Raw genomic sequence first — 13,027 nt, forward strand, 5'->3', positions numbered from 1 at the left:
GGAAATTCTGAGTCGTGGCCCCAAAGCACCCCCAAATGGCATCACTACTTTTTATTACTACTGAAAGCCTGTGATTCAAGTACTTCTGTCCTCTTTAGACTTGGCTTATCTTTTCTTCCCCTTTCTCCAAATACATCCCTAACAGCTTTCTCCTAACATATACCCCTCACCACTGCCAGTCTTCTAACATTTATAAACTCGGCCATCCCCGAAGAGGCAAGAAGGAAGCGTATGCCAGTGTTGACACTGGGAGTTCTACCGGCTTCTTGTCTCTGTCGGTCTCCTCCTCCCCATTCAGTCAATTCTCTATTCCCTTTGGTGGCACCTGATAGGGAAATTTGACCCTGTCATTTTTGACATGTGGTACCATATACACAATAAAAAATTGCCTGCTTTAACCATTTTTTTTCAATTCAGCAAATGTTTTATTGTCTTTTTTAAAAAAGATACATAGGTCACACAAAATGTGACGTTAAAATATAAGAGGTCCCCATATACCCACCCCCCTCACCCCACTCCTCCCACATCAACAACCTCTTTCATCATCGTGGCACATTCATTGCGTTTGGTGAATACATTTTGGAGCACTGCTGCACCGCATGGGTTATGGTTTACCTTGTAGTTTACACTCTCCCCCAGTCCATTCTTTAACCATTTTTAAGTGCACAATTCAAAAGCATTAATTACTCTCACAGTGAAGTGCTAACATCACCAGTGTCCATTGCCAAAACTTTTTCATCGCCCCAAACAGAAACCCTACACCCCGTTAAGCAGTAGCTTCTCATTCCTCCCCCCAAGCTCCTTGTAACCTCTCACCTAGTTTCTGTCCCTGAATTTGCTTATTGTAGACATTTCATATAAATGGGATCATGTAACACTTGCTCTTTTGTGCCTGGCTTATTTGATCCAGCATAAACTCTTCGAGGTCCACTCATGCTGTCACCTGTATCAGAACTTCATTCATGGTGACCGCTGAGTAATGGTAAAATATACCACATTTTGTTTGTCCGCTCATCTGCTAATGGGTAGCTACGTTTTTCCCACCTTGGGTATTGTAAATAATGTTGTGATGGACATTGGCATACAGTATCTGTTTGAGTCCCTGCTTTCAATTCTTTGGGGTGTTTGCTTAGAAGTGGGGCCTGTATTTAACAAAACTAAACATGATCGTATATCCAATAGGCAAATCCTAAAGCACAGAAAGGATTTAATCTTTTGGTAAAATTTGCTATCTTAAAATGAGTTGACCCCTTCAAAAGGAATATGTTCTAAATCAAGTTCAGTTTTCTTTCATGTAGAGTCACGGTGCCGAGCCTCCCTCGTAGTTGATTTACCGATTCATCCTGGTTATCTTAATTCCCTTCCAGCTACTGCGAAAAAGAATTCAGATCCTCCAAGACTCGCCCGCCTTGAGCTCAGGTGCTTTTGTGACTTTGAACTTGACTTTTCCTGAGTTTTTCTAGAGACAGCTGCAGCTGAAACGGTGTGCTTGCATGGAGTAGAAAAGGGCAGTGCAAAGAGTATAGTTTCCATTTTCTTTGGCTTAATTCAGGAATCGGAGCCCACAAGTGAAGCCGAGCCCGGCATTTACGTCATTCCCTCCTGTACGAAGATTCTGTTGACCTTTCTCATTTGTAAAGAAGTGAAGTTGCCGACTGAGTGCAAACGACTGTTTTATTTCTACTTGTGTTTATGAGAAGTTCTTTTTAAGGATTACATTAGCCCAATCTGCCCTGTGCAAATGTATTTCTAATCCCAGCCCAGTTTGAGCTGAGCTGGTTCTTCTGGAAAGCTCTAAGAGGCCCTGAGTTGAAGTTCCTTCCGTCAGGACCGGGGAACACAGTGTATTGCCTGTTTAATGTATATGTATGTTGCGCATATCGTAGCGTGAAAAGCGATCACCGTTACGAAGTGGCTATGCCATCTGACAGCCGTGCTTTCTTATAACTCCTGAGCACACGTGGAGTAAAGCACCCCTTAGTGAAAAACCCAGGCAGACATTCGGCTTGGCAATTCTGGTGACAATATTCAGATATATCAAGTAGCCAGAAGCACAGGGGAAAATCCTTCGTGCCCCGATGTCCCTCTTCCTCAGAACCCAAGGAGAGTGTTCCCAGTGTGAAAACCAAAAGGAGCACGTGGTGGGAACAGCAGTGAGGAGCTTGGAAAAGAAAACACTAGTTAGAGAGATGGGTGGCTCGTTGCCCCGGCCAGTGGGGGAAGCTGTCGGGTCCTGGCGGCCAGACGTGCCCAGGAGACCTTGGGTTCCCAGAAGGACAGATAGCAGGAGGAGGTTCTCTGTCCAAGGCCCATTTCTGTTTGGTGTTGGGTACCGCGGCGTGGGGGGCTGGTCCCTGGGGGCCAAGGTCCATCGTTGTTCATTAGGATATGCCCTGCTGCTGCCCCCCCAACTCATCACTGTTGACCTGTCGACCAAGGAGCTAAGAGCAGGCGATTTGTAACCCCTAAAGGAATTGCTCTAACAGAAAAAAAGTTTGCGAATTCAGGTAGGAAAAAGAAGGAGGTGTATCATAAAGACAAAGACTCCAAATTCTATCCCAGGGAACATATTGTATATAATCAGAAAGCAAGTGTGAACACATTTCACCCTCTGAGGTCAGGAAAAGAACCTAGAGTTACTTTTGTAAGGAAATGTATTGTGAAAGTACAAGGTGTTAGGATTTTCACCTACTTCTCGGCAGTAGGGCTGCTAATTGCCGTCACCTGTGTGGTCCCGCGTTGGCTCCCACGTTCCCGCCCTCCTTCCCATTAGGTTAATGGAGCCATCTCCTGTTGAGAGGCCCTTTTCCATCGCCAGGGACGCTCTTCACGTGGCCCATCAAAGCGGTGCCAAGCAGGGCGTCCGCTGTGATTGTTCACCTTTCGGGTTCTAGAGTGTGTAGGGTTATTAGCAGTGGTGTCTTGTGTATCTAATGCAGTCTTTTTTTTTTTTTTTTAAGATTTATTTTTATTTATTTCTCTCCCCCCAGCCCCATTGTCTGCTCTCTGTGTCCATTCGCTGTGTGTTCTTCTGTGTCTGCTTGCATTCTCGGTGGCACCAGGAATCTGCGTCTCTTTTGTTGCATCATCTTGCTGCGTCAGCTCTCCGTGTATGCAGCACCACTCCTGGGCAGGCTGTGCTTTTTTCACGTGGGGCGGCTCATGGGGCGCACTCCTTGCACGTGGGGCTCACCTACGCAAGGGACACCCATGCATGGCACGGCACTCCTTGCGCATGGCCACGCTGCGTGTGGGCCAGCTCACGACGTGGGTCAGGAGGCCTGGGTTTGAACCCTGGAGCTCCCATATGGTAGGCGGGCGCCCTATCTGTTGAGCCACGTCCGCTTTCCCTAATGCATTCTTAACATTCCCAGAGCCTCGGAAGTAGCAGGCCCTTTGTCACGCTTCAGCTCCGGCAGGGTGCCTTAGATTAGGCTCCGTTGGCATTCAGAGTGGATAACTCTCTGGCCTAGGGTTCTTTCCTGTGCATTGCAGGAAACTTGGGAACCCCCATGGCCTCAGCCCACTGGATGCCAGTAGCATCCCCAGAGTCATGGCCATCAAAAACGTTCCCGTGGAATAGCCACCTTTCCCCCGGGTCTGTGAGGACACTACCCCGATCAAGAACCACGGACTTACACTTCAGGTTTGTGATTCCACAGAAACAGGTTCCAGAGAATACAAAAGCATTAGGAAAGGAAATACAAAAGCAAAAGAAAGAAAACATGAAACGGAACCGAGTTCAAATCACGGTGCACAGAGGCTTGCACACACATGTAACTGAATCATAATTCTTAACGTTACCAAAGGGCGTTGAAGAAAGAAAACATGATGGTCCGAAAGGTGTTCCTTTTTTATAGGTAATTTGTCTTTTCCCACTTCATCATGTTAAAGTGTGTTAGGGCCCGTTTCCTTTCACAAAAGGAAAACATTGGCCCATGAATGTTGATTTAGGTCCATGTCAGGCAAGGGAGCAGAGGCTCAGGAATTGTTAAATGAGGAAAAAGTGAAGGTCGCTCCTAAAGTCTGTGATATGTGACAAATATATATATATATAAAGCTTAGCGACATAGGCTTGCCTACAAAGAGTATCAGTCAGCATTTCCTGTTTTCGTGCCTGTTTAGTTTGAATAGCTGTGACCAAAGAGAGTGGGAGAGACTGATTGCCAAGACAAATATTGGTTGTAGCTTACACACACATTTTGTCGCAAGCCTTGCTAACCGTGAAGCTTCCAGAAGCCTGTATCACCGGCTTTTCAGGAACACTGAGCATGCTTGCTTCATGACTCAGGTGTATATCAAATCATTCTCTAGCCTGTATCTATAAAGAATGAACGTGATAAGGGAGTGAAGTGCTTATTTCAGATCAGGAGGAAGGCTTGACTTGTGGGTTTTATAGTCGGCAGTGCCCAGGAAGTGCCTAGGAAATGGGACTTCCTATTTGGAGGAGATTTGTCCCCTGTTCACAGCCAGTCATCCCCCGGGGATTCAGGTGCAGTCCCACAGTATCCTGCAGCGTCCGTTCTCCAGTGAGTAGCCGTCCATGGCACCTTCTAGAAGTGGTTCTTACTTCTGCGGTTACTGAGGATGCAACGGCGTAGCTTCTCCATAGCCTCTGCTTTTCTTGGCAGCCTGTATTTGAAAACAAATAACCAGAAAAGTGATTATATTTCGGAACGGCTTTCAGGGTATGAGAATTTGGCACTTTCTTCTGTTTTCTTCCCGTTATTTGCTTCTTTACTTCCTTTGCACTTGGAAGCCACAGTCCCGGGGTCTTTGTTACTGCATCCTGTTTCCTTTCCTGAATTGAAGTTTGCTCTGTTAGTGTTGTGGCTCCCCCCCCCCCCAGTTTGGCTCTTCAAATATGAAAATAAGTATCGCTAGCCTACAGAGACAAGACTTTATATTTTTTTCTTGCAAGAACAAAAGGGAATTATGATTGGGAGGGAGAAGATATTTGCAATTCTCTCCCTCTCTCTTTTTAGGAGGTACTGGGGATCGAATCCAGGACCTCGTACATGGGAAGCAGGCGCTCGACCACCTGAGCTACATCCGCTCCCCTTTCAATTCCCTTTTACGCATGTGTCTTCTTTGTCGATTCCTTCACTTAGGTACGAGGTCCGGGGTTAAGTACTGGAGATAGGAAGGTGAATAGAGCTGTGTCCCTGTCGTCAGCGTCTAGTTAAGATCCTGCCAGCTGTGATGGACGTGGACCCTGCGCTGGGGGAGGTGGGCTGGCAGGACAGGGAGGGGTGGAGGGCTGGGAGGGGGACAGGAGGGCAGCTGGCTCTGCTGAGAGACTGGGGAAGGCTTTTAGGAAGGGGTACCTGTTGGACCATGGGCAGGAGTTAGCCACGCAGAGAAAGGGGGAGACAACCGATGCAGGTGGGAGAGCAGTGGGAGTCAAGGGGCAGAGATGTCCAGTACTAGTGCATGTAGGATGGACAGGAAGCTGACGTCACGAAAGCATGAGCTTTGCAGAGCACAGAAGGCGAAGGTCGAGAGAGAGGCTAGGGGCCAAGGCAGGGCAATCTTGGGTAAACCTTAAGGAACTCTTGACTTCTCCCTTCAGGTACCAGAGAGCCAGTGAAGATAGGGCGTGGGAGAATTGCGCAAGACCAGAATTTTTTTTTTTTCCACTTTATTTTTCTTTATTTATCCCTCCCTCTCCCAGATGGTTCTCCAGTCTGTCTGCTCGTTGTTTGTTCTCCGTCTCCAGGAGGCACCGGGAACCGAACCCGGCACCTCTCCCGTGAGAGGCGAGTGCCCAACGACCTGAGCCACATCCGCTCCCTGCGGGGTGCGGCATCTGCTTGTCTTCTTTTAGGAGGCACTGGGACCTGAACCTGGGGCCTCCCGTGTGGTAGGCAGGTGCCCAACTGGTTGGGCCACGTGTGCTTCCCAGAATCGAGGTTTTTAGTGAGTCTCAACTGGCATCCTTGGGCAGAGATTAAATGCGTATAACTGAAATGTGTCATGGATACATTTGTGAAGAAGTGTTTAAAAGCCTGCTCCTCTACGCTCCCCTTCTCTTTGGTTTGGAGATAGATATAAAGTGATGTTCATTCGGCACCTACTGCGTGCCTTGCAGGGTTTGTTGTCTAACACAGACACGGTCCTTGTCCGCCTAGTCCAGTAGGGGAGTGTGAAGTCTGAACGCACACAATTTGAACAAATACCGAGAACCCACAATCAAAACCCGTTATCCACGTGTCCATAACAACTACTTCCCACTCTAGGGTGACTTAAAGAGTTTTCAGCATTGAGTCCCTGCTTCTCCGTCTTGGTGAGACTGGAAAGGAGACTTCAGGCTGAGGAAGGGGTCTCAGAGGCTTCTCCAGTCCTCACCTGTCACTTCTCCTCACCTTGACAGGCTGGCCCTTCCCTCTGCCCAGGACCCTTCTTTCCTCTTTCCCTCCCCCTTCTCCCTCCTCAGCCCTTATTTCTCTGCCTAGAAAAATACTCTTTTTGCTCTAAAGTCTCTCCGTTTCTGTTTATCTGTGAATATTCTAAACTCACCCTCATTTTTGAAAGACAATCTTGCTGGATATGAGATTCTTGGCTGGAAGTTTTTCTCTTGCGGTATCTTAAATATATCATCCCACTGCCTTCTTGCCTCCATGGTTTCTGATGAGAAATTGGCACTTAATCTAATTGGGTGCCCCTTCTATGTTACGTATCACTTTTCTGTTGCTGCTCTCAGAATTATGTCTTCTGTCTTTGGTATTTGACATTCTAATTAGTGTGTGTCTCAGAGTTAGTCTCTGTGGGCAAAGATATCTATGTCCTTCAATAGGGTTGAGAAATTTTCTACCATTATTTCTTCAGATATTCCTTCTGCCGCTTTTCCCTTCTCTTCTGCTTCTGGGACACCCATGACACGTATGTTTGCATGTGTATGTCTTGCTGTCATTTAGTTACCTGAGACCTTGTTCAGTTTTTTCCATTCTTTTCTTCTTCTGTTCTTTTGTATATCTGCTTTTGGAGGCCATGTCTTCAACCTCACCGATCCTTTTCTCTGCCTTCTCAAATCTGCTGTTATATGCCTCCAGTGTATTTTTAATTTCATTTATTGTACTTTTCATTCCCATAAGATCTGCTGTTTTTCTATGTATGCTTTCAGATTCTTCTTTGCTCTCATCCAGTGTCTTTTTTTTTTTTTTTTAGGATTTATTTATTTATTTCTCTCCCCTTCCCCCCCCCCGCCCCAGTTGTCTGTTCTCTGTGTCTGTTTGCTGCATGTTCTTCTTTGTCCGCTTCTGTTGTTGTCAGTGGCATGGGAATCTGTTGTTTCTTTTTGTTGCGTCAGCTTCTTGTGTCAGCTCTGCATGTGTGCGGTGCCATTCCTGGGCAGGCTGCACTTTCTTTCGCACTGGGCGGCTCTCCTTACAGGGCGCACTCCTTGTGTGTGGGGCTCCCCTACATGGGGGACACCCCTGCGTGGCATGGCACTCCTTGCACGCATCAGCTCTGTGCATGGGCCAGCTCCACACTGGTCAAGGAGGCCCGGGGTTTGAACCACGGACTTCCCATGTGGTAGACAGACACCCTAAGCACTGGGCCAAGAGACATTTCATTGAATTTATTAAGGAGATTTGTTGAAACATCTGTGATTAGTTGTCTCAACTCCTTTATGTCACCTGGAAGTTTATTTTGTTCCTTTACCTGGGCCATAGCTTCCTGTTTCTTGGTGTGGATTGTAAATTTTTGTTGGTGTCTTGGCATCTAGCATACTAGAGTATTTCTTCTGGGTGCAGTTTTTCTCTTTAGTTTAGGGCTTCCTGCCCTTTCTCCCTTGCTGCTTGTGCAGTAGGAGCCAAGAATGTAGTTGGTGCTATAAGCTGTGGAGGCTCAAGCTGCCCTCATTGCCCCAGGGACCAGTGAAGCATCTCCCAACTTTCTCCTTTGCCAGGGGTAGGGACAGAGTCACAGCCGTGTGGAATAATCCAAGTTGTGCAGGACAAGACTGTCTGTAGTTGCCCAGAAAGACAGATGAAGCTTCATGCCCCTCTCTCCCCTGCCTGGGGCGGGGATAGAGCTGCAGATATGAGCAGCTATCTATGCAGTGCAGGTCCAAGATGACCACAGTTGCCCCGGTAGACTGCTGTAGCACCGACACCCCACCCCCCACCTGGGGTGAGGATGGACCCTCTGGAGTGCCCAACAGTCTAATCCGTGTGGACCAAATAAGCCTGCAGTTACCCTGAGAGGCTGAAAGAGTGCTGTCCCTTCTGCCCTTTAGGGGGTGGGAACCACCGACACCCAACAGTTCAGTCTGTGTAGGCTGAAAGTGCCTGCCATTGCCCAAAAAGGGCTAGGAAACCCAGCTCCCCTCCTGTCCTACTTGGGAGTGGAGATGGAGCTACAGGCACTCAGTTATTCAGTCTGTGTGGGCCAAAAGCACCTGCAGTTACCCAGAGAGGCTGGGCGAGCACACTCCGTCTCTCGTCCTACTGGGGTGGGGGTGGAGCCGCAGGTGCCCAGTGGTTGACTAGTACAGACCAAAAGCACCTGCAGTTGCCCTGAGAGGCTGAGGGCACACTGTCCCCCTCCTATCCTGTGGGGGGCAGAGGAGGAGATGGAATCAAGGATGCTCAACAAACCAGTTCATATGGGCTGAAAATGCCTCCAGTTGCCCAGAGAAGCCAAGGAAACACAGCTCCTCTCCTATCCTATTTGGGAGTGGGGATGGAGCTACAGGCACCAGTTATTCAGTCTGTGTGGGCCAAAAGCACCTGCAGCTACCCAGAGAGGCTGGGCGAGCACACTCCGTCTCTTGTCCTTCTGGGGTGGGGGTGGAGCCGCAGGTGCCCAGCGGTTGACTAGTACAGACCAAAAGCACCTGCAGTTGCCCTGAGAGGCTGAGGGCACACCATCCCCCTCCTATCCTGTGGGGGTGGGGGGGAGGAGGAGATGGAATCAAGGATGCTCAACAAACCAGTTCATGTGGGCTGAAAATGCCTCCAGTTGCCCAGAGAAGCCAAGGAAACACAGCTCCTCTCCTATCCTGCTGGGGTGCAGGGATGGAGCCCAATGACTGACTCTTCAGTCTGTGCCTGCCAAAAGCACCTGCAGTTACTCGGAAAGGCTGGCGCAGGTCTCCCAGCTTCCTCCCTGCCAGAGTTCGACTGGGACTTAAGCTAGAGCTGCAGTCTGATCTGGGTGAAAGAGGCCTGTCCCTGCCAGCTCTGTGATTTTCAGTCCATCCTGCATCCCCACATGCCAGGGGCAGAGTTTAAAATTGTGTCAACTGGGGCCCCTTAGACAGGTTTAAACTTCAGCTTTCTGAGGCTTATACTTTAGCCCACCGAGTTTACGAAGCAGTAGCTGAAGTTGTTGTCCAGCCATCTCTTCATCCCCCATTTTTTGGATATGAAGCTTCCAATTCCAGCTGCAGAATAGCTCCTGAGGCAGCTTGCACCAGGGGAACGGACCTTCATGGTGTGGAGGGCTCTACTCACGAATCTTCTCTGCAGATGGGCAGTCTCCTCCTTCCATTCCCTCAAGGATATTGCAGGATGCTCTTCTGGTCTCCTGGAGCCCTCAAGCAGGTGCTTTAGATAGCTCTGGGTGATTACCATCTGCCCTGTAAGACGAGCTGACTCTTGGAGTGCGTTACTCTGCCGCCATCTTGCCCCTCCTGCACATTGAGGATTTTTAAATAAATATTTTCCAATTTCTCAAAGCCTGTCATAAAAATGTTTTCCATCCTCTGGTCCCATAACCTTGCCCTTGGACCTTTATTCCAAGAGTATAATTTGAAAGAAGTTAAAGGATCATATGCACAGATATCTTCAGTGCAACATTATTTATATTGGACACAACCCAGACATCCAATAATAAAAAGAACATTTTTGTATATCTTGGTAGAACTTAAAATTATAAGCTGCCATTTATAATCATAAATTTGAGAAGCTCATAATACCACGAGAGAAAAATGCTAATTTTAAAGTGGAAGAGCAGACTACAGAATTCTCTCTATTCTATAAAAATCGTGTAGGTTGTGAATTATTAGAAGGAAACCAGAAAGAACTTGAACAACCGATGGACATAGTCGGAGGTGGAAATTATGTGTGAAGCTTTAACTCTTTTATGCCTTAATTATTGTTGAAATGTGTATTCAGTGAATGCTATGGTTGATGATCTTCATTTATTCCCTTCTTTTTTTAAAATTTTTTTGAGGTACCTGGCTGGGGATTGAACCCAGGACTTCAAATGTGGGAAGTTGGCACTCAGCCACTGAGCTATACCAACTCTTTCTAAGTTGGATTTTTGGTTTGTTTGTATGTTTTTGTTTTTAGGAGGTACTGGGGATCAAGCCTGAGACCTCCTGTATGGGAAGCAGACGCTCAACCATTTGAGCTCCGTCTCCCGTTCCCATTTTAAACATTTTCTTATTTAGAACTTAGTAAATTTTTTTCACTGCCTACCCCCATCCATAAGCTTGGTTAATTAGGCTGTTATCACATTCAGTGTGTCCTTTCTTTTTATTGCATTCCTAGTAGTCCTTCCCTAAAGCAGCGTGCTTCTCAAAATCGAATGTGCCTTCATCTCACCCGCTGATTCTGATTCACTAGGTCTGGGGTGGCATCCCGATTTCCCTATTCCTTAAAAGCATCGGTGGTGCTGATGCTGTTGATCTGTAGATCCGACTTGGAGTGACGAGGTCCTCAATCTCCTCGGTGGCATCAGCTTAGAGGGCCGTGCCCTTCCACGCTTGGCACAGCACCCTTCCTCCTATGTTGGGTCCAGGCTTAGAGACGAGTCCCCTCTCTGAGTATGGAACGCCACCTCGTATAAGCCTGGTGGTCAACGAACTTGAATTTTGTAGCGTTAAGATGAACCATTCTGCAGATTGTCAAGAGTAACAGGAGATCTCTTGCAGTCACGCTATGGGTGTCCTTTGATATAATTCGAGCCTGGCGAAGGAGAGGAAAAGCGCACGTGTGTTAGGAAAGGCTACAGAAGAAAGGTGTTGGCCTTGCAGGGGATCCGTCAGGCACCCTGGGGTGATGAAGCAGAGCCGTCTTCTCATGACGGGCCATAACGAAGTGGAACATCCTTTAGACACTGGCAAAAAATGCCACCCACCTTCGCGTTTGCACACGGCGCAGTAGTGCGCGGTGGCCTAGAAGTGGGGGGAATGTCAGCTCGCCGGGGACCTGGGAGGGCCTGATTGCCGCAGCCTCCTTTTGCGTTTGCCAGCTGACGCCCGATTTCCCCTTGCCTCTCCGCAGTCACCGAGGCCGGCTTCGGCGCCGACATTGGGATGGAGAAGTTCTTCAACATCAAGTGTCGAGCTTCCGGCTTGGTGCCCAGCGTGGTGGTGCTGGTGGCCACAGTGCGAGCTCTGAAGATGCACGGAGGCGGGCCAAGCGTGAGTCCCTCCCTTCCTCCCCCGCCCCCCTGAGAAACGAATCATTTTAGTCTCCATGCAGTTTCCTGGGATTTCTCCTCTCTGAAACCCTTACTGCTACTCAGCATCCCTTAGCGTTTAGTAACTTTAAGTAAGCACTCAAGGCCCACAAAGTTATTTCTAAACAGTATTTTGGGGGAAGCGGACTTGGCCCAGTGGTTAGGGCGTCCGCCTACCACATGGGAGGTCCACGGTTCAAACCTCGGGCCTCCTTGACCCGTGTGGAGCTGGCCCATGCACAGTGCTGATGCGCACAGGAGTGCCCTGCCACGCAGGGGAGCCCCACGCGCAAGGAGTGCGCCCCGTAAGGAGAGCTGCCCAGCGCGAAAGAAAGTGCAGCCTGCCCAGGAATGGCACCACACACACGGAGAGCTGAGGCAGCAAGATGACACAACAAAAAGAAACACAGGTTCCCGTGCCACTGACAACAACAGAAATGGACAAAGAAGACGCAGCAAATAGACACAGAGAACAGACAACTGGTGGGGTGGGGAGGGGAAAGAAATAAATAAAATAAATCTTTAAAAAAAAAAAAAACAAGAAAACAAAAAACAGTATTTTGGAAAGGAGCGTGATGCAACCACTACTTACCAGTCTTAAGATTAATGTCTGAGACTCAGGGACAAGATTTTTTTTTTAATTAATTAATTTATTTATTCCCCCCCCCCCGCCGGTTGTCTGTTCTCTGTGTCTGTTTGCTGCGTCTTCTTTGTCCACTTCTGTTGTTGTCAGCGGCACGGGAATCTGTGTTTCTTTTTGTTGCGTCATCTTGTTGTGTCAGCTCTCCGTGTGTACGGCACCATTCCTGGGCAGGCTGCACTTTCTTTCGCGCTGGGCGGCTCTCCTTACAGGGTGCACTCCTTGCGCGTGGGGCTCCCCTGCACGGGGACACCCCTGCGTGGCACGGCACTCCTTGCGCCCATCAGCACTGCGCATGGGCGAGCTCCACACGGGTCAAGGAGGCCCAGGGTTTGAACCGCGGACCTCCCATGTGGTAGGCGGACGCCCTAACCACCGGGCCAAGTCCACCGCCAGGGACAAGATTTTATAACCGCATCATCTCGGGCAGGGCAGAGGTTCTCGTTCCTGAAGGAAGAACGTAAGGTTTTGCGTGACTGCTTTGGTGGCAGGGGTTGAAGAGATCGTTTTTCGGTTCACAGATGCTACATCTCCTCAGATTTCATCCAAAACTCTGCTCCTTCTGTTTCTGTTTATTATGGTTTTACTTTGTAACTCAATTACAGCATCGGAGTGTTTCTAAGGGAGCTTCGCTGGGAAAATACAATTTCTGTGTTTATGCTTTTAAAGGCGTTGGGAAAGAGTTTCTTTTCCTCTCCACAGAAAAGATGTGAATTTTTTTTTTTCATTTTTAAGAATTTTGAATGGAGGATAAGAAATGTTATGCTGATGAATCACTTGGCTATAAAATAATTTGCCGTTTGTCATGATGCCATTAATATATTAGACAAATTGCCAACTCTGGTTTCCTCATTGGTATATTGTGTGCCGGGAGGTTGTGTCAATACTGATTATTATGTAGTCAAACTAAATAACAAGTTTCCCATCGTGAAGCACTGCAAAATGCATCGCTTGTTCATCTTAGCAATTCTT

At 48.1% G+C, this 13,027-nt stretch overlaps 1 protein-coding gene across 1 annotated transcript in view; it reads left to right on the forward strand.

The window, feature by feature from the left end:
* MTHFD1L (methylenetetrahydrofolate dehydrogenase (NADP+ dependent) 1 like) overlaps positions 1-13,027 on the forward strand; it is a 204,680-nt gene that overhangs the window by 106,354 nt on the left and 85,299 nt on the right. The window contains exon 21 of the mRNA XM_058289725.1: positions 11,238-11,377. Within this exon, the coding sequence (XP_058145708.1) occupies positions 11,238-11,377 (140 nt within the window). The remainder of the gene's footprint in view (positions 1-11,237; positions 11,378-13,027) is intronic.

Source organism: Dasypus novemcinctus, chromosome 28 (genome assembly GCF_030445035.2).
Source record: "Dasypus novemcinctus isolate mDasNov1 chromosome 28, mDasNov1.1.hap2, whole genome shotgun sequence".
Classification (NCBI taxonomy): domain Eukaryota; kingdom Metazoa; phylum Chordata; class Mammalia; order Cingulata; family Dasypodidae; genus Dasypus; species Dasypus novemcinctus.